General features: G+C 41.5%; 1 protein-coding gene across 1 annotated transcript; it reads right to left on the bottom strand.

Moving 5' to 3' along the window:
- Positions 1-2173: 2173 nt before the first annotated feature.
- Positions 2174-19953, bottom strand: NUDT12 (nudix hydrolase 12). The gene is made up of 7 exons (XM_063456736.1): positions 19807-19953; positions 11637-11832; positions 9830-10419; positions 7809-7976; positions 6082-6195; positions 3918-4117; positions 2174-2882 (listed from the first exon to the last, which is right to left on the bottom strand). Exons 2-7 carry the CDS (start codon positions 11828-11830, stop codon positions 2772-2774), a joined length of 1377 nt encoding a protein of 458 aa, XP_063312806.1. The 5' UTR covers positions 11831-11832; positions 19807-19953; the 3' UTR covers positions 2174-2771.
- Positions 19954-21373: the final 1420 nt, after the last annotated feature.

Raw genomic sequence — 21373 nt, 5'->3', positions numbered from 1 at the left:
TTAGTAAATATAAGAATACCCAATAGTTATTTTTACCAAATGTCTTCAATGTTTAATGAATTGCCTTCTTCAAACACTGCCAGTGCTGAGATATCGTATTTTACTTTCCTGAGTGCAACTCCAATTACAGCAGCTGGCATTAGTTAGCAGAGAACCAGGCTAACGCTCCACCATACCTGACAACCCCCTGCCGAGCTTGCTCTTAGCCAACGGACAGCCAATGCTTCTCTACGAGAAACATTTCATTGTACACTGCTCAGCACAAGCCAACAAGTTCTTGAAGTCAGATCTGCAGCTAATGCAAGACAAGGATGTAGGACTTAGGAAAGTAATTTTTAGAAAAATAAAATGCATTTTCATGCACATTAAATAAAAGCATTGATTAGCTTACTGCTCCTTTAACTTCACCAGTCTATCTCTCTGTTGGTCTTTCAATGGAATGGGTCCATACACTGTCATCATTATCTGATTCGTTCATATAGCTTGTGAGCTGTATTCACACGTGCACTGTAACCAGGTGATTTTAATTACCATGTACCAATATTATGCACATTTTTTATTATGGGTGTATCCCTTTGGTTTTCATCTCATTTTTTCTTGTTCCTGTTCGAACTATAGAATAACTGAATAATGGGGGGTTATTTGTTATATCTGGAGGTGTGAAACATTGCTATGATGGCAAAAAAACAAACAAACGCTTGAAATTGCTGAGCTGCCGAAATAGTTTTGTTAAAAATGCTTCTAAATCAGCTGTTTTGGCCTATAATTTGAAATTCTCAATTTTCCACAATTACTGATCTAATTTTAGAGTCCTTAAAAGAAGAATAGTTCTTTTTTTTACAGGGACTATATTAGACACCCAGACCACTTATTCTCAATAAATGGATCTGGGTTCCATGCTTTAAACCTGAAACTAAAAACATTGCCATTTTACAGGAACAGCAATGCATTGCAGGGTTAACATGCCTCCATCTTCCTGACAGCCGCTAGAAGCATTTTTGCACCAATAAGCGAGTTAAACTTCACACTTGAATCAGATGGTCTCATAGAGACCATTTGATTGGCGCAACGTGATGTTTTGCAGCACATGCCCTTTGGGGAAACTTTGAATTGGCTGAGATGACCAATGTTGATGATCTCAGCCAAGAAGGTGAGCTTCATCAAGAATACTGGTGGTGTGCCAAAAGATATGTAAACCTCACCTAAGGAGTGGAGACCAACATAGGCAGGGGGACACTTTAGCATTGTGAATACAAACAGGTTTTCCCTTTAAATATGGAAAACATGAACATGCATATAAATTGGACATAAACATCCAATGAGGAAAAAATAGAAAAAGAAAAAACTACTAGAAACTACTCATTGTAGGGTTTGTCATTTTAATAAATAAATGTGTCCGTGCAGACAGCTATTATGGTCTGCATATTAAAGAGGAACTGTCGCTTCTCTAAAACATTGAATATCACGTATAACTTTTAATCTCATGCATTTTTCCATTCTCTTTTACATGTATCTTAAAGATTTAGCAATAATTAATCTAGTTAATCGCAGCCCAGGTACACATTGCATCGGAGGAGGAGAAAGAAAAATTGAGGGTTTTATATATATATATATATATATATAGAGAAGTTTTCACTTTTACGTTTGTTGCAGTTATGGTTGCAGGCACAATTTTGATATCAATAAAGCTGTTACTCCACACTTTATACATGCCTTTGTTTCCCACGTTTTTCTGTATAGCACCAAAATAATAGCAGTTTTTTATTCCCTTTTTGGGGGGATTTTTGCGCCTTTTTCTTAATTTTACCAATAATTAAAATGGCAAAATAAGATAAATGAGTAATATTACCAGAAAAAGGCACATTCACAATTTGAAGAATTTTTCGATATATTAAACAAAAGTGAAGAACATGAAATCTGCTTACCTGTAGTTTTATAAAAAAAAATGTATCAATAAAAACAATTTGTAAAGGAATTCCACCAATGAGACAATGGCAGAACAATTTATCAGAAAGAAAAGGTGCAGTTTGTATTTAATTTTCATGCTACAAGTGACAAATTTGTGAACAATGGAACCAATTGGACTAAGAATAAAAAAGGCAGAAGACGTGCAGTTAGGTATGTTTGGGCATAAATAGGTGTAAATGGGGGAAAGTGAACTTGATCTTTTGATGCACAACCTTCTGATTCTTTGTGTCTACTTTTCCACCAGTTTCACTGTGTTCATTCCGGGCCTATAACTACCTCCCTCCAGGAAGATATGTGATGCACATTGTGTGGTTCTATGCTGACTGATAGATGTAAAAAACATTGTATTTATTGTAAGGTCAGAATAAATATAGTTGACAAGGTGCTAAAATGTATAGGGGAAAATACAGTGGTAAGAATTTCTACATTTAATGGTATTTTTCAGATATTTTTTTTAAATACAGGGGATAAGTAAACATTATAATACAATTAAATAACATACTGGGAAGTGACTGTCCTCCTTTAAGAGGCATTGCAATACAATTTAACAAAATCATTTTGCAGACACTGGTCATTTTCCATTTTTGGAGTATACATTACACCCCCATTTGAAGGTGAATTTGTCGACAGAGTTAAAATCACAGGTTGAATTTTTATAACATTTTACAATGGTAACAGCATACATTATACAATATTTATTGTAAAATAACTTGCAATTATATTACACAATTTGATATTTATTTACAATTTAAGTGATCTAACATTGTGTTTCTTTTTTTCTTCCTTTGATACATTTTTTTTTTTTAAAGATTAGCATTCATCCCGATCCAGTGTTTTATTAATTGATAAGCGATAGCCTGTCTTGGTGGTACTATTAATGATTGCTGATTTCCTTTGATCACAGCTTCTACAACCTGGAAAGAAAAAATAAAGCAGATTGCACATACATTTACACACTACAAATTGGACCTTTCTCTTAAAATCATTTATTTTAGTTTTTTTGCTTGACTTCTGATTTCTGATGTGAAATCACTCATATTCTGATTAGCCAAGTGCCTATTAATTGATATCTTCAAAATAAATAATAAAATAATTTAAAATTCTATCACTTTCTAGTGTTTGACAGACAGACAGATAATATTTAAACCTTCTTGAAAGCATAGTTTATATATATATATATATATATATATATATATAAAAAAAAAAAACTCTCATTATAACCCATAATAGCTTCTTAAAGGAACACTATAAGGTCAGGAACGCAAACATGTATTCCTCACCCACCATCTAGCCCCCGCCCCCTTAAATATACCACAATCTTACCTTTCTTCCACTCTGCTGTGCTGGCTCTGTCCCTGATCTGCCTGCTTGGCTGACGTCATCAGAATTGGTGATGTCAGCCAATAACAATGCTTTTCCATAGGAGATTGTTAAGGAGGCAGATCAGGGGCAGAACCAGCACAAGCCAAACACATCCCTCCTCATAGAGATGCATTGAATCAATTCATCTCGATGAGGAATGTTCAGTGTCTCCATGCAGAGGGTGGAGACACTGAATGTCAATCACACTGTGCAGCACTGACCCAGGAGGTATCCCTATACTGTAAGGTAAACACTATGCTGTAAGGTAAACACTACCTTTTCTCTGAAAAGACAGTGTTTAGTGCAAAAAATCTGAAGGGAATGATTGCAGTCACCAGAACAAATACAATAAGCTGTAGTGTTCTTTTAAGTTAAATCAGATATCAAGAGTTCGTCCAAAAAATCTTCACCCTACATTTAAATGCAATGCATTTAAAACATACCATTGACGACAATATAAAAATGTCATGTCATAGGTATGGCAATCCAAGCACAGTCCCTGACAAAACAGGATTATGGTGGGGTATGTTGCAAAACATATGTAATAAAACAAATCAATATCTGTAGGACATTACTTTGAACTTTACCTGTTCTCTGGTGAACCAACGGGCATCCTCAATTTCAATCTTGTCAACTCTAATTTCTGTAGATATTGCCACAGCTAAGCATCCAATCATTAGGGATGAAGGCATCGGCCACGGTTGACATGACACATATTGAACATGTCCGACTTTGACTCCACTCTCTTCTTCAACTTCTCGTCGAACAGCATCTTCTATAGTCTCTCCTGATAATACAGAGTGAACTACCAGATTAAAACATGGGTTTTCCAAAACAAAATATTCAAAGCATGTTTTATTAAATGCAAATATGGAAACTGTATTGTTGTTGTGTAAAACCATGATCTTGAATGAAAACCCATTCCATTTTTAATTAGTCAAAAGTTTGCACTTACGACCAGATCTTATGTTCTGTATTCTGATATTGTTTTAATATTTTAGATTCTTACCTCACTATGTATATTATTTGTCATATTTTACTTAATATTATAAAAGACTAAAGAATATTGTATTGATATTTCTATAGTTTTTGATTGTTTAAATTATTTGTATATTGGTAGGTCTTTTAGAATTTTGTATCTTTAAAAGGTTTTACCTCTTTAACCCCTTAAGGACACATGACATGTGTGACATGTCATGATTCCCTTTTATTCCAGAAGTTTGGTCCTTAAGGGGTTAAGAAGGTTAGCAGTGGTATGAACTATTTACTAGCTTCCTATAGTATGCTATCTAATTAGAACTTTAGGTGTAACTTCAACTGTTGCATTACCCTCCCTAAAAACTATAACCTCAAAATGTAAAATATATATCATTGATGAAGAATAAACTATATGATTAGTTAAAATAAAAATAAAATGAAGAGTACACTTTATATATATATTTTTAAATAGATTTTATTTTAAAATAATTTATTAATGAAATATCCTGATTTTAAAATAATATATGCTTGTTCCCCATTTTATATATGAATTTGTAACATATACAACTATATTCCACTTTGAAAAACGCCGGTCCGGAAATCCTATTAAGAGCACGAGTGAACCGCATGGTGAAACGCAAGGAAGTGACGTATCGGCGAATACAGAGAAACCGGAAATGACGCGACGGAACACAAACCCGGAAGTAAATAGGAAAAAAAGGCTTGAAACGCAGGGCGTCACCGTTTCTATGGTGATTGCCCGCGAAAATACAAGCCTGGACACCAATCATTTACCCCCTAGAGGGGTACATATAGCAGGGAGAATCCATTAGAAGACTTCATCACTACATCCAGCTGAGGAAGCCTGCACGGCGAAACGCGTTCTGGAGAGACTGTGAGACTTTTGGACTATTGGATTTTATGCCAATTTAATATTGTTTTGTAAATATATATATATTTTTATATCTTTACTGTTTTAATAAAGTATACTATATTTTTATACTATATATTATTGGCATTATCCCTGCTATTTTTAAAAGAAGGTGTGTGGTCCTTAACCACACAGGCGTTTGGATTAGAGCCGACCTGGATGGCTCTAAGCTTGTGAGTACCCCATCTCAAATAATTCTCACATTAAAGAATTACGGTATTGCACCATATATGCTTTTTCCATCTCTATAGGAAACAAGGAGCATTTATATACAAGAAGGGTGAGTGTCGCCTTTACGGACCCCAAGAACGCTGTTATTGAGCTATTACACATTAGCTCCATAAATTGTGAGTGGGAATTTTTCCCTTTTTCTCTTCACACTTGTTTATATCATTCAGTCTGCACTATGTTTGGTTTGTTTGTTTTTTTACGTCTTATAGAATTCATATTCAAGTACGTGAAACTAGACATAAAGAATATTCAAGGTATTACTACCAATATTTCCTTTCTCCACTATCTCCATCACTATAATTTTAATATAGCGCTTCACCTACCCAAGTTTTTGGTCTTTACAGGAAGTGTTTAGGAAGGCTGTGCAAGTCACATGCAGGGAGGTGTGACTAGGGTTCATAAACAAAGTGATTTAACTCCTAAATGGCAGAGAATTGAGCGGTGAGACTGCAGGGGCATGTTCTATACACCAAAACTGCTTCATTGAGCTAAAGTTGTTTTGGTGACTATAGTGTCCCTTTAATATCTTTCTTTTCCCCCCTCTGTTTCTAACAACAGGCTCTGTGAAAAATGTTATACTTTGTATATGGCAAAGAAAATAGATGACTTACCAGTTTCAATAAACCCTGCTAAACAAGAAAACATGCCTGCAGGGAACCTCTTCTGTCTCCCCAAAAGGCAATGGTTCCCATCAGGATGAATTACGAGCATTATAACCACTGGGTCTAAAGTTGAAAGACGAAGAAATGGCAACATTTTATACATGTTTCACTCAATAAAACACCATCCAAATATTTTCTGCATAAACATTTTATTTAATAAGGTTAGTTTGATTCTTCTAGGCCAATTTAAAAGATATTGTCATCAAGGGCGGATCCAGAACCTAAGGGGCACTGGCAGATCATTTAAAGAAACAATCCAGGCACAATAACCACTACAGCTCTCTGAAGTGGTTTTGGTGCCAGAGGTGCCGTGGCGCCCTCCCAGAGTAAGTAGTCAAACCATTTAAATAACGGTTTGATAACTTACCTGGGGTCTGCCAGGATAGGGGCAGTAGTGTGTATGTGTGTGAGGGGTGCAGTGTGTGTGAGGGTTGCAGTATGTGTATGGAGGGGCAGTGCGTGTGTGAGAGAGATGCAGTGTATGTATGGGGGAGCAATGTGTTTATTGGGAGCAGTGTGTTTGTGTGTGAGGGGTGCAGTGTGTATATGGAGGGTCAATGTGTGTATTGGGAGTAGTGTGTTTGTGTGTGAGTGGTGCAGTGTGTGTTAAAGGGGTCAGTGTGCTTTTGCGTGGGGGTGCAGTGTGTGTATGGGGGTACATTGTGTATATTGGGGGTTGTGTGTATATAAGTGTAGTGTGTGTAAGGGGGACTATGTGTGTATTGGGGACAGTGTGTGTATTGGGGACAGTGTGTGTATTAGGGGCTGTGTGTGTATTGGGGCAGTGTGTGAATTGGGGGAAGTGTGTGTATTGAAGGCAGTGTGTGTATTGGGGGCTGTGAGTGTATTGGGGGCTGTGAGTGTATTGGGGGCTGTGAGTGTATTGGGGGCTGTGAGTGTATTGGGGGCTGTGAGTGTATTGGGGCTGTGAGTGTATTGGGGCTGTGAGTGTAAGGGGGGCTGTGAGTGTAGGGTGCAGTGAGTGTAGGGGGCAGTGAGTGTAGGGGCAGTGAGTGTAGGGGGCAGTGAGTGTAGGGGGCAGTGAGTGTAGGGGGCAGTGAGTGTAGGGGGCAGTGAGTGTAGGGGGCAGTGTGTTTGTGTGTGGTGCAGTGTGTAGGTGGTTATAGTTTGTGTGAGAGGGTAGGGGGGGCAGACTAAAGATAATATAGGTTTTGTTTTTTAATTATTATATAAATATAGTTAATGCCCCCCCCCTTGTTACCTGAGGCCTGGGAGGGGGCACAGTGCTTCCAATCCCTGGTGGTCCTAGTGGTGAGAGTGAACTATAGCCTGCAGCTCAGGCTAGAGTTCACTCTCGCGAGAATGGAACGTTGCCATGGTAACCGCAGAAATGCTCCGTGCTCACGGGAGGAGAACCCGGGGGAGCTGCAGGTAAGAACTCTCCCGGGTTCCCTCTCCCCTCCCTGCCAGCTATGTGCCTTTGGCCCGGGGAGGGAGATCACTGATCTCCACTCTGGTCCATGAAGGCAAACAACAAATATCAATATGTTCTGCGAGGGATTTCGGTAAAAAAAAAAAAATCACCATTTTACTTTTACTTGGACTCTTCTACAATGATCTAAAAATGCAGTATGAAGGCTTTGGCATGACTTCATTTAGAAGTCCTAATTTTACATATTAACTAAACAACAGTTGCATTTATTTTATAGTCTTACCGACTCTTGGGTATGATGTATTATGAACACCTTTTAGACTGGGGCAGCCTTCTTTCAAACAGGTTCTCTTATAGCCACCTTCGTCAATTGTTGTCGCACTACCGCATGTTGGACAGAACTTGTACCGACTGTGCCAGGCAAGGACCGCTCTTGCTTGTGCCAAGACACCTTAAAATATATTTGTCACAATTCAAACATGTACTAGACTTGGAATAAAACAAAGCAAAATAAAATACAATTTAAAGTGAAAGGAACTAACCTTGAAAACAATTTATGATCTGGATTCATGACTATTCATTGTGTATTTTTTATTTTTTTTATTAAAAGACACTAAAGTCCCCCAGGCCACTTCATCTCAATGTTCAGAGGCAGCACTTGCTAGCCAGCCACCACATTAGGTCATCTAGTAAAGCCTCTTTTGACGATGAGGAAAAGACTGTTCGACCGGCTGTGACCAGGTATAATTAACTACATTCTACAGTTAAAGACACCCTCTCTGTGACAGTGGAATGAATAAAGAGCCTCCTACAGGACATATCAACTATATTGTGGCTGATATTGGCCAGGAAGAGCTAAATGGGGTCTGAAATGACCACAGTGAACGCATATCCACCCTGTAATAAACAATGCAAGCACTGTAATAATCCCAACAACAACCTCGGCAATAGGTGACTAACATGGAAGGTAAGAGAAGACGGAAGAAGGTTAAGGACCAGGGGCTGTCTGATGTTGTAGATTTTTATTGAATTTCTCCATCTTGTACAGAGTCTAGTTTTCCCAATTATTTTTAGCCAAAAAGGCAACGTCCACACTTCTGGACAGCTGTTATCACATCCTTAAGCCGGTGAGTGCTTTGGTCATGCATTAACAAAGCCACATTGTCTTAGGGAACCAATATTGGATTGATAAACCCCCACACACTCAAATACAAGTTGTTGTTTTTTAAGTATTTGGCCACTGGCTGCAAGTGATGCTGTCTGGGATATTATACAGACTTTTACTATACAGGTCTGGATTTTAGCAAACCAAGCCTGGATTTTAATTCTTGGATCCAGATTTTAGCCGTTCAGAGTTTGTTTAGTAAAACCTAGACATTGCTGAATCTTATCGAATGGCGCTGTATTCAACAGATTTTCCCTTTTCGTATGGAGCCTTTTGGACTTTAATGAATAACCCAGACATAGTCATAAAACAGAGCTAAAACGCAGTATTTTTGGACTTCATCTATGTAAATGACATCAATCTCTGTGGTATTTTTTATTTATTTATAAATATATAATGCAAACTAATTTAGGTAATACAAAAATTATTTTAAAATCTATCAATTTTAAAATCTATCGGATTCTTCTTCTCATATCGCCTTTATTGAAGAATTAGTGAGGAAGTCTAATGGTATGGGATCGCACGGTACAGCTTAGAGAAATATTTCCTGAAATGTAAACATATCAGTGAGAATCATATTATCATATATAGAACTGATCAACGATCATATCCTGATTTTGCGATAATTAACAATTTTTCTCCCTAAATAATGATAAAAATGTCGGGATTTGAAACATATATGCTACAACATTTCAAATAAACATTTAATGTAAACACTGCTGAAAATCAGTGGAGGAATGGTTCTAATGACAGACAAATTAATGACATACTATATTGCCTCAAAATGGTACATATGGGAGGCAAAATTAACGTTTTCTTTATGCTTGCTGTTGGCAAAAACAATGGTCGCATAAGCAAATAGTTAATAAACAAAATAAAAAAAAACATCGGGACACCCTATCAACTGGTGATACAGGCATACTCATTCGTACCATTCGTGCAAATCTCACTTCTAGTTCAAAATAGCCATGGTGGAGACATTTCCAAATTCACCTACTTTAGCCTGAAATTCGCATTTCCCTTTACAATTACTGATCATTCACAGATTGTTCAAATAATACATTGCAACTCCAAGATTATGTTTGTACAAATTCACTATAAGAATAACACATCTTTTTTTTTTTTTTTCTCAATCTTACCAGCTTCTATGTGTGTCAGTTGTAAAAAGGCTGTCATCGGGGGTTGAAGAAAATAGCAATCTTCATATTTCCTTTTAAATTGATCTGTAGAAATATCATTTATATTCAGTGCAAACCAAGCGATCAATGGATCATCCTGGCCTCCCGAAACCTGATTTACTTCTGCAGAATGATGAATACTGGATTGTTTCTCAACACCAAGAAATACAAGAACGGCATCGTCCGGTTTGGACAAGTATTCCTTAACATCTTCGACTTGAAGTCTGCAAAGCTTGATTTCTGGATCTTGTGAGCCATCTTTTGCTTCAATTAAGGTTACTAAAGGGTTTAAGTTTGAGAAAACGATATACACGGAACTGACTTGTGTTTGCTTGGCTTTAAGCCAGTCGGCACCTGTCCTTTTGTCACTTCTTCTGTCCAAAAATGTACTGGCAAAGTAATTTTCATATTCTTCTTCAGCATTGACTAAAACATGAGGTATTGGTCCACCTTTTGAATTGGAAAGTAAGTTGACAATGTGTTTGTGACCCCAAAATTTGGCAATATCCAAAGCCGTCTGCCTGGATTTATTTACCAATGATTTGTCACACCTAGAGAGAAACAAGAAACCAGAAGAGAATATTTAAACCTGAGGCATTGCTAGTAACCAATGGAAATAATGAAATAATGGGGACCAGGTCCAGCAATTTCATCAGGTTTTTTTTTTTTTTTTATGTGAACTACAAAATAATCTTCCCTGTTGTAACTGTCCTTGCCTCTCTCCCCTATGTGAAGCCCCTTTCTTACTGTCCCTTCATATTTCACAAAAGCTTGTTGCTATCCTCCTAAAAAGCATTAAATGAGTCACAATGTGAATGGTCCATGTTATGAATCAGCACAATGATCTCTGTTGTGCAACCAGTTAGCTATTCGTCAAACTAGATTCACGTCTATTTGTTTAAAGACCTTTTACCTTTTAAAGAAAAAAACTATAGTGTTAGGAATCTAAAACTGCTTTCCTAACACTACAGTGATCTCTAGCCCATCGCTCTATGCCCCTTCGGCAAGTCCAAAAACTCCACCTCTTGAAAGAATTTTAAAGTGACTTACTTTACTCAAGCATCACAAGGAAGATCTAGCACAATGTTTGTCAGTAAAAAGACTTCTGCATTGTTCAGAGTTCTTTACTGCATCATTGACTAATAACTAATGAAAACAGTAAAAGGATCCTTATTTGCACCATCACAACTTTGTATAATTGCAAAGGTGATGTTACATACAGCATCTTAAGAAAGCCCTCATAGCGGAGATTGGTTTAGACCTGCACACATTTGTAGCTATCACTACAGCTCTAAGCTTGGCCCTCAAGTGAGGTTTATGGAATAATATACTCTTCCTCGTAAGGCAACAGTGCATTGAGGGTCACTTTAAGGGTAACATTTATTTTTTTTGGTTATATTTGTGTTTTGCATTTTGTTTCAATTCACTAATTCAATAAGAAAAATTCAATAATTTTTAAAACAAGCCCTTAACAAGGTCAATTACAGTGTACCAAGTATCTTCATTTTGTACTAAGATCGTAAATTTCAGATGAAGACAAGTCACAGGTAAAGTATAATGTGGAACATGTATCCAGGGGTGGCATGACGATGATTTACATGTTTTCCTGGCTATAATATTTTGCGGTATGGTTGCCCAAACATAAGCAAAGGTCAACCATCCAAGCATGTCCACAGTAAATAATTAATTGAAGTGCTTGCCAGTTGGAGAACATTGGAAATCATTAAGAGAACATGCAACATCCGCTCTACAATTCTAAAAGTATTACCCTTTCTCCAAGAGACTTTTCACTACATCAAAGTGCCCATTCCTAGCACCATACATAAGGGCAGTCCATCCGTTTTCAGCAGTCTCGTTAATCAGAGACGACGAATGGCTGAGGAGTACATTCAGCTTTGTGGTGTCACCCAAAGCACAGATATTGTGGAGCTGAGCAACCATCTCTTTCTTTGGATTCTGCATTCCTAAGAAACAAAACAAAACAAAACACTTATGAACATTATTGTAGATAACATACACTCACCATAAACAGGATTTTACACTAACCTCCAAATTATTAGGTGGCCTGACAACAGAGTTGATGAGCGAAGTATAGGTTTTGTTTTTATTATTATTCAACCACTTTTTTTCCCAAGACTATAAAATGCAAATATCATTGCAGGGTTATGAGCTGAAGTGGTCTGGGTGCCTATAGTGCTCCTTTAAAGGGACATTATAGGCACCCAGACCACTTCAGCTCATTGAAGTGGTCTAGGTGCAGTGTCCCTGTCCCCCTTAGTCCTGCAATGTAAAACATTGCAGTTTTTCATTCTATCAGACAGTCACTAGAGGCACACTCTGAGTCCCTGCATGAGGATATCCAGTGTCCGTGAAATCCCCACAGGAAAGCATTGATTCAGTGTGTTTTTTATGGTGAGGGCTCACATGCACATTAGGTCTCTCTGTTAGAGGACATGGAGCACCGGCCCAGCACCAAGGAACATCGGTGCTGGAATCAAGAGTGGATAAAGGGTTTTAACCCTTTATGTGCTACAGTGGGGTGGGAGAGAGTCATGAGAGAGGGGGACCAGAGGGCACTATAGTTTTAGGAATATAGCTTTGTGTTCCTAACATATAGATCCCCTTTAAGTAAATGTACAGATATTTTTTTATATAAAAAATATATAGGGGGCGTGTCCTGACCACGCATGTGAGCAGACGTGCAGAGGCAGAGCTCTCCCGGTTAGCGGCACCAAACCGACCTTCACAGCGAAAATAACCCTCGAAACGAGCGGCAAAACCGACATCCCGGCAGGTGAACGCCACAGCTACTGATGGCATCTAAAAAATTCAAGCAAAAGACCCTAAATCCGCACTTAGAACGACCGCAAACCGCGGAGCCGAAAATCCAAGATGGCGCCGACGGACAGCACTCGCCTGCACATGGCACTAACACAGGAGACTGTATGTCGGAGCTCAGCAGCCCAGCGACAAACGCCTCTATCAGGCTCATAATGCAAGAACTCAAAACCTCATTTAAAGCTGATATCCAACAAATGACAGCGGATATCAGGGCAGATATACACAGCATGGGGGAGCGCACTACCCGCCTAGAGGACAAGACTGAAGAGCTGGTGGAAGCACATAATTCCATAGCAGAGGCCTACTCAGACCTGGAGCGCAAATTAAAATCTCTAGAAGACAAAGTGGCTGACCAGGAAGACAGGAGCAGGCGGAATAATATCCGTATAAGAGGCATACCAGAGAACATTTCACAGCAAGATCTGCCTAGGTATGTTAAGGATTTATTTAAAGCCCTGATCCCTTCACTGTCCGAATTTGATCTCATCCTGGATAGGACTCACAGGCTACCCAAGCCCAAACACCTTCCGCCCGACACGGCAAGAGACACAATCACTAGAGTGCATCATTTTACTGTCAAGGACAGAATCATGCAGACGTCAAGAAACAGGGACAACTGGCCGGAACGACACAAAGACATCAGGCTCTTCACGGATCTCTCCTCGGCGACCATGCTCAAGCGCCGCACCTTTGCACCAATTACAGAGGCGCTGAGAAACGCAAATATCTTTTACAAGTGGGGCTTCCCCACAAAACTGCTAATTAAACGAAACGGTGTGGACAGATCCATCACGACCCCAGAAGAGGGCCAAAAGGCGCTTCAAGAATGGGATGTACCCCTACTGACTACCAGCCCGCGGAAAAAGCAAGCAACGGCCCAAGCACCGAAAACGATTTCCAAAGACTGGTCGCGAACCCACAGGGCCTCCCAAGCACACGCGGACCGGGACCAATCACCGACCTGAGGGCCCAGACCCGCCGCCGCTTCACTTCCTCCTATGGACTTAACATACAGGTTCCACATGTTTATGCTTATGTTAACATTGCAGTTTACCCCCGATACCTACTAAGGGTTTAACAGTAGGCCACGGCCTAGCCGCACCGGGCGAGCGATGCACTACGCTCGACCCACGCTATTACTGATCTCCTCTACACAGAGATCCAAGTACCACACTTCGTGTGATACACCCCCACGGCTTTTGTAGCCCACTTTCTCCGTTGCTCCAGGCAACATATGCCACCAAATGGTGACTTACGGAATATTGTATATAGTTTGCCCCCCCGTTTCCCCCCTCCCCTCCTCACTACCCTCCCTCAGAGAGTACTATGCCAGTTCAGTGTAATGGTTATGCCAAAATTCATGATTCTCAGGCCACCTAGGCCCACAATATCGATGAGCAAACCCTTGATACAGCACCCCCCAAGACGGCCAGATGGGGATTAAGCTCATGTCCCTAAATGTTAAGGGGCTTAACTCCCCTAATAAGCGGAGACTAGCCCTCCAGGAAGCGAAGAAATGCGGGGCCCAGATTGCATTTTTTCAAGAGACCCACTTTCAGTGGAAGGTTCGGCCCAAATTTACCTCTAGATGGTATCCTCATGATTTCCACACATGTTATTCGGCTAAGAAAAGAGGGGTATCCACATTAATTAGTAAAGACGTTGCATTCTCCTTGATCAGGAAAATTAGCGATAAAAAAGGTCGATATTTGATTTTACAATGTATGTTGAATAATGCACCGTATACTTTAATCAATATGTACAGCCCTAATGACAATCAAAATGAGTTTTTACAGATGATTTTAGCCTTAACTGATATGTACAAGCATGGGGATGTGATCATTGGAGGCGACATGAATTGTCTACTAGATAGTAGACTGGACTCTTCTTCTACCGCCCAACTCAAGAGTAGCACACTCAGACACAAAAACACTCTAACCACAAAAATATGCTCTACGCTACAATCAGCTCACATGGTTGACCCATGGCGCATCTTACACCCAACTGACATAGACCATACATGCTACACAGCGGCCCACAACAGTTATTCTAGGATAGATCGATTCCTTATCCCTGCCACGTCAATGACCCAGATAGAAGGAGCAACGATTGGGGTAATGACGTGGTCGGACCACGCTCCCATCACGCTCAGCATTAAAGAAGCGTTTCCTAACAAGGGATCCGGCTCCTGGAGACTTAACGAGTCCCTTCTAACGGACCCGTCCATAATATCCCAGATAACGGAAGATCTCCAAAACTATATTAAGGAAAACATGACCGCTGATTCCACTATTGAACAGATTTGGTTAGCACACAAAGCGGTCATAAGGGGCAGTTTCATAAAACATGCGAGCTATGCTAAAAAACGAAGATTAGCTGAATATACCAACCTATTAGACGAAATACGCACCCTGACTCACGCCAACAAACGAGACCCGCACCCAAACACGAAATCAAAACTTCTAGTTCTCCAAAGCAAACTACACAACATCGAGCTAGCCAAAACCACATACCATCTTAGGAAACTCAAACACAACTTTTTCATGAATGGTAATAAAGCAGGTGCAATTCTAGCATCACAACTAAAAAAACGAAATGTCGCCTCCAGGATCGCCTTCCTTAATGCTTCTAAAGGCACAAAAGTGACGAACCCCCAAGACATTGTGGACCAATTCGCCCATTACTACGGCGAACTATACAATCTCAAACAAGATCCCAAGGTGACTGAACCTACCCCTGACAAAATAGACGAATTTCTAAAAGACTTAGACCTACCCCAACTGTCAGAAGAAGACCTGGCGCCCCTGACAAAACCCTTCTCTCTAGAAGAACTAACAAACGCAATCTCCCAACTCCCAACGCACAAGTCTCCAGGTCCTGATGGTTTATCCAACGAATATTACAAAACTTTCTCGCCTACCATAGCACCACTGTTCCTCCAATTAGTCAATAAATGCGCTGAAACAGGCGCACTCCCGAAGGAAATGCTGCTGGCTCATATCTCTACCCTTCCCAAACCTGGTAAACCCCCCACGTATTGTAAAAACTTTAGGCCTATATCCCTCCTAAATGGAGACGCCAAGCTCTATGCGAAGCTACTCAGTAATCGGATAGCACCCCTCCTTCATAAGATAGTTCACAACGACCAATCTGGGTTCGTCAGGGGGCGCCAGGGCTCAGACAACACCAGAAAAATCTTAAATATGATCTCCACACTGGAGTCCAAAAGATCAACTGGCCTCCTTCTCGCCCTAGACGCGGAGAAAGCCTTTGATCGCTTACACTGGGCTTACATGACTAAAGTCTTGGAACGATTCAATTTCCCAAAACCCATTATAAATAGCATAATGGCTCTGTACAACCACCCGGCAGCAAAAGTGTCACATGGAGGGTTCCTCTCAACTACTTTATCACCAATGGCACCCGTCAGGGATGCCCCCTTTCGCCCCTCTTATACATACTCGCCTTAGAACCCCTGGCCCAAAAGATCAGAACACACCCCGAGATACCAGGTGTCAATATCCACAACAAAATATACAGCCTAGCACTGTTTGCGGATGATATCTTTATAGCCCTATCAGACCCCAAACGATCTCTCGCACCCTTGCTCAATCTGCTAAAGGAATTTGGCGATGTCTCTTATTACCGTCTAAACCAAGACAAAACTCAAGCCCTACCAATAAACATGCCAAAGCCCCTGTTAGACACATTACAGACCTCCTACCAGTTTGACTGGAAACAACATTCTATAACGTATCTGGGAATAAAAATAGCACCCACGATCTCTGCCATCTCCCAACTAAATTACAAGCCCCTGCTAACGCTCTGCAAAGTAGAAATGAATAAATGGAAGCACACCAAACTCTCATGGTTGGGCAGGATAAACTCTTACAAAATGATGATCCTCCCACGAATACTCTATATCTTCAGGATGTTACCTTTAGGGATCACTCCCCAATTCTGTAAAACCTTACAAAAATTATGTGGCACCTACATCTGGCAAGGGAAGAGACCCCGAGTGTCCCTGGCACTCCTCCAGGCCGCCCCACGACTCGGAGGAGTGGGCCTCCCCAATCTGCAGCAATATCACAGGGCAGCGATTCTATCCACAAGTATACTCCTACATGCTCCCCCGGGCACTCTTCAATGGGTAGACATGGAGAGAACACAATTCCCAACCACATCTCTCACCGACCACTTATGGACACCAAGGAAGTTTAGGACCAAACGCACTGACCTTTTCCCGACCACACAGCTTACCATTTCCATATGGGACACTTTTATGGACACTTTAGGACACAAAGATACATTACACGTCAAATCTCCACTCTCTGTGTTAAAGATGATAATACCCGACATCCCCCTCAGAGACTGGACTATGGCGGGAGTGACGGAAATCTCACAACTCCTAGATACCAAGGGAGTGATCCCGTTCCCAATTCTACAGGAGCAATGGTCCCTTCCCAGTAGGGCTACTTTTTCTTACCTACAAATAAAAAGTGCGTTGCAGGTACATACGCCTACACCACCTCCAACACCTGACGCAGACAGACTTACCTCTCACCTACTCCTAAAAAGATGCTGGACAGCGCCCACAAAACCCAAATCACTTGCTCTTTGCTACAAAGCATGGCAGGAACTCTCAACCACTACGGCGCATCCCCACAAACACCATTGGGAGACAGACTGCGGGACGGTGCTGACAGAAAGCGACTGGCTAAGCGCACTCAATAACCTCTCCAAGTGGACAAAGTGCTATACGCACATTGAGGCCCATAAAAAACTCCTCTACCGCTGGTACATGACCCCGCAGAAACTGCACCGCATATACCCCAACACACCCGACACCTGTTGGAGATGTGGGGCGTCTGTAGGCACGCTAGAGCATCTGTGGTGGTCGTGCGTCGGCATCCGACCACTCTGGACCGCCGTATCCCAGACATTAGACCAACTACACATCCCTACATTCCAACTATCGAGGTCTTCATGTCTCCTTCTTCTGCTCCCACCACACCTCACTCTAGCACAGAAACAAATTACAGCACTCACTATCTTGGCAGCAAGAAACCTACTAGCGCTGCACTGGAAATCGCAGATATGCCCATCCCTGACCCAGCTCCAAATTAAACTCACCCAATACAAAGTCTACGAAAGGATGGCAATAACCTCTCCACAAAAGAAATTAACGTTTGACCTAAATTGGGGGGAATGGGAAGGAGTGGGAGATGACACAGGAGAAACACAAGGATAAACCCCAAAACAGACGGTACGGCCACGAACTAGACGATCCCCACTTCTAATTGGCGTGACCCATATGATATTACTACTCTATGCTCTGACAGTACTTTCACACCCCACCACCCCTCCCTTGCCCACCCTAGATTACCTACCACCCTCCTCATCCCCTCGCCAAGTTCCTACCCCTCAGGTAGTTCCCACCTATGCACCAGCTTACCCATTAGCCCAGGAATGTTCTAGCGATCCTCAATACACAGCTCGAACCCAAGCTGACGCAATACAATGAAACACCGAGAACTTCACAGCCCCTAAGGATACTCAACCGACAACTTCGACCAGACACACCCACAGCCAGAGCTAAGGTCGATCCCCTGTACAGCACATACAGAAGAGTAACCAGCACTAAACCAACCTATGGTCACGAACCGACTCAATATATGCTATATATGATATATGCTGTAATACTTCACCCTGTATGACCGCAGCTGTTGTAAATATTAAATGGATGTGAAGATCGAATACAGTGTTGCATAATGTGTCCCCCAATAACATTCCCCTTTTACTTCTGTACCCCCTCACATTTTCACGTTTTCAAAAACAATAAAATACAAATTTAAAAAAAAAAAAAAAAAAAATATATATTAAGTTTTTGCAAATTAAAACGTAAAGGAAAAACTGACTCAAAAATAGCTGATTGGAAACAGTGCCATCTTATCAGCATTATGGGACCCCGGGCAAAGCAGTGCACTGGGGCCCTGCCTACACAACAACTCACAGGAATAAAAATTTTAATTATCGATAAAATGAAACTTATATTTATTGGTACCTCCAACAAATGCAATACATACAAACAAACAGACTGCTGAATACGCACACACAGACTCCTAAGTAAACACACAGACAGACTGCTAAATACATACAGTCTGCTGAAAACTGCAATAATTGCCTTGGAGGGTTAACGCCACCTCTAGTGCGGTCTACCAGAGAGCCACTACAGGGACTTCTGGGTGGCTAGGAGACTTTTAGTCGCCTGACGCTGGATGTCCTCACGCTATGCACGAGGACATCCAGTGGCACCCAAAACCCCATAGGAAAGCATTATATAATGCTTTTCTCTTGGGGAAGTCCTAATGCGAGCGTGGCGCTCACCGCACATGTGCATTAGGTCCCCGCTGCCGGCTGACGTTGGCGTGGGAGGTGCAGTGGCAGAGCTTGAACCAGTGCCGCTAAAATAAGGTATGTGACAGGAGTTTTTAACCCCTTTTACACCACAGAGGGGGTATGGGAGACTCAATAGGGAGCTATAGTGCCAAGAAAACAACTTTGCTTTCCTGGCCCTATAGTGTCCCTTTAAGTGCAGTTTACAATCCTTACTGAGAAGTACCCACACAGAAAGGATATAATAGCTTCTTATTAAATAACAGTAAGAGAAGATCATCTCAATGACCTATATTTAACCTTGACAACATTTAAAGAACGACAAAATGGCCCTTAACCCACTGAGTGCCACACAGCACAGCTACGAGTTATTCACTGATCTGGAATTCAAAAGGTTAACTCACCATAAACCCTGGTTTCTTTATATAGAGTACAATGTACACGTCTCGGCTACAAGTTGGTTTTAGCTGCAGTGAGTGACTTGCTTATAATGTATCTATGATCAGACATGAATTCTATTCACATATTACAATGCTGGCATGTCAATCATACCCCAGTTATATAACCATAATAAATGTTGCAACAGTAACCCTTTCCCTGACTGCTTAGCTCTGATCCTCTCCATTCTCTAGTAATCTGAGGCTGCTGCAGCTATTCCAATACATTCTATACTAGTGATACATTCATCTTGGGAAACTTACTTCAATTCACTGATCTGAGAGACCCTGGACAGACAGCTGGAAGGACAGAGCTGAATCCCCAGCAGGGCAGAGTTCATTGGAGGATTGCATGTAGGAGATGTGGGGAGGAAAAACAGCAACACTTCCTGGTACCGTAATACTCCTACAAGATGTGCCTTTCTAACCCAGGAAGAATACAGAATCAAGCAGCATGTGGAAATGTGAACAAACAGCTGTGAACCTCCCCCCTGTTTATGACTTATACATTTACACTAATCCTGTCACACTCTCTCCTCCAACCATGCTATATTCCCCCCAAACTTGTGACACACACCACCCAACCATGGCACACTCACCCTGTCACAGTAACCCCCTTAAACTTGTCACACACCCCTCCCCTCACCTTTTCACATGCACTCCTCCAACCATGCTACACTCCCCCCACAATCTGTGACACTCACCCCCCAATTATGCTACACTCAGCCTGTCACAGTAACCCCCTTAAACCTGTCACCACCTCCCCTCGCCCTTTCACATGCCCTGCTCCAGCCATGCTACACTCCCCCCAAAATCTGTGACACTCACTTCCCAATTATGCTACACTCAGCCTGTCACAGAAACCCCCTTAAACCTGTCACACCCCCCCTCCCCTCACCCTTTCACATACATTCCTCCAACCATGCTACACTCCCCCCAAAATCTGTGACACTCAACCCCCAATTATATTACACTCAGCCTGTCACAGTAACCCCCTTAAACCTGTCACACTCCCCTCGCCCTTTTACATGCCCTCCTCCAATCCTGCTACACTCACCCCCAATGCTGCCACACTCACCCCCCACCAACCATGCCCCACTCACCCTATCACATTAACACCTCTAATCGTGTCACACTCAAACCCCCAACTATGTCACTCTCACCCCCCCAGAAACCATGCTCCACTCCCCTATCACATTAACACCTCTAATCGTGTCACACTCAAACCCCCAACTATGTCACTCTCACCCCCCCAGAAACCATGCTCCACTCCCCTATCACATTAACACCTCTAATCGTGTCACACTCACCCCCTAAAACCTGTCACACTCACCACCTCGTTTTGCCACACTCAACCGTCACATGAACACACTTAATCCTGTTACATTGACACCCCCTACCATGCCACACTCACCCTAATCCTCTAAACATGTCACACTTACCTCTCCTTGCTCTGTCACACTCCCTCATCCAACCATGCCACATTCACCCCCAACTCCCTCACACTTACCTCCCAATTCTGCCACACTTATCCGGTCACATTAATCCCCATAATAATGTCACATTCACCCCTAATCCTTTCACACTCTCCGTCACACTCACACTCTCAACCCTATCTCATTAACCCACTCATGCCCTGTCAAACTCAGTTACCCATTACACACCCTGTCTCCGTGACCCCCTAAAGACATTCATCATACACAGTCATGAAACACAGTTTTGCAATAAACACAATGCACAAGCAGCTCTCCCATACACACAACACACTACAAACAGCTGCCCAACATACACACTGTCCCAGAAACAAATATACACAAGCTCACAGAGATAC

The sequence above is a fragment of the Pelobates fuscus genome, chromosome 5, assembly GCF_036172605.1.
Source record: "Pelobates fuscus isolate aPelFus1 chromosome 5, aPelFus1.pri, whole genome shotgun sequence".
Taxonomy (NCBI): domain Eukaryota; kingdom Metazoa; phylum Chordata; class Amphibia; order Anura; family Pelobatidae; genus Pelobates; species Pelobates fuscus.
The sequence above is the reverse complement of the archived record's forward strand: the minus strand, read 5'-3'. Positions and strand labels throughout refer to the sequence as shown.

Excerpts from the sequence above, each read along its gene's own strand:
- NUDT12 (XM_063456736.1), bottom strand. The coding sequence starts at position 11,830 with ATGCAGAATCCAAAGAAAGAGATGGTTGCTCAGCTCCACAATATCTGT. Across the intron at positions 7,977-9,829 it reads ACTGACACACATAGAAGCTG|GTGTCTTGGCACAAGCAAGA; the intron begins GTAAGATTGAGA and ends ATATATTTTAAG. Across the intron at positions 4,118-6,081 it reads AGCAGGGTTTATTGAAACTG|GAGAGACTATAGAAGATGCT; the intron begins GTAAGTCATCTA and ends CTGTATTATCAG.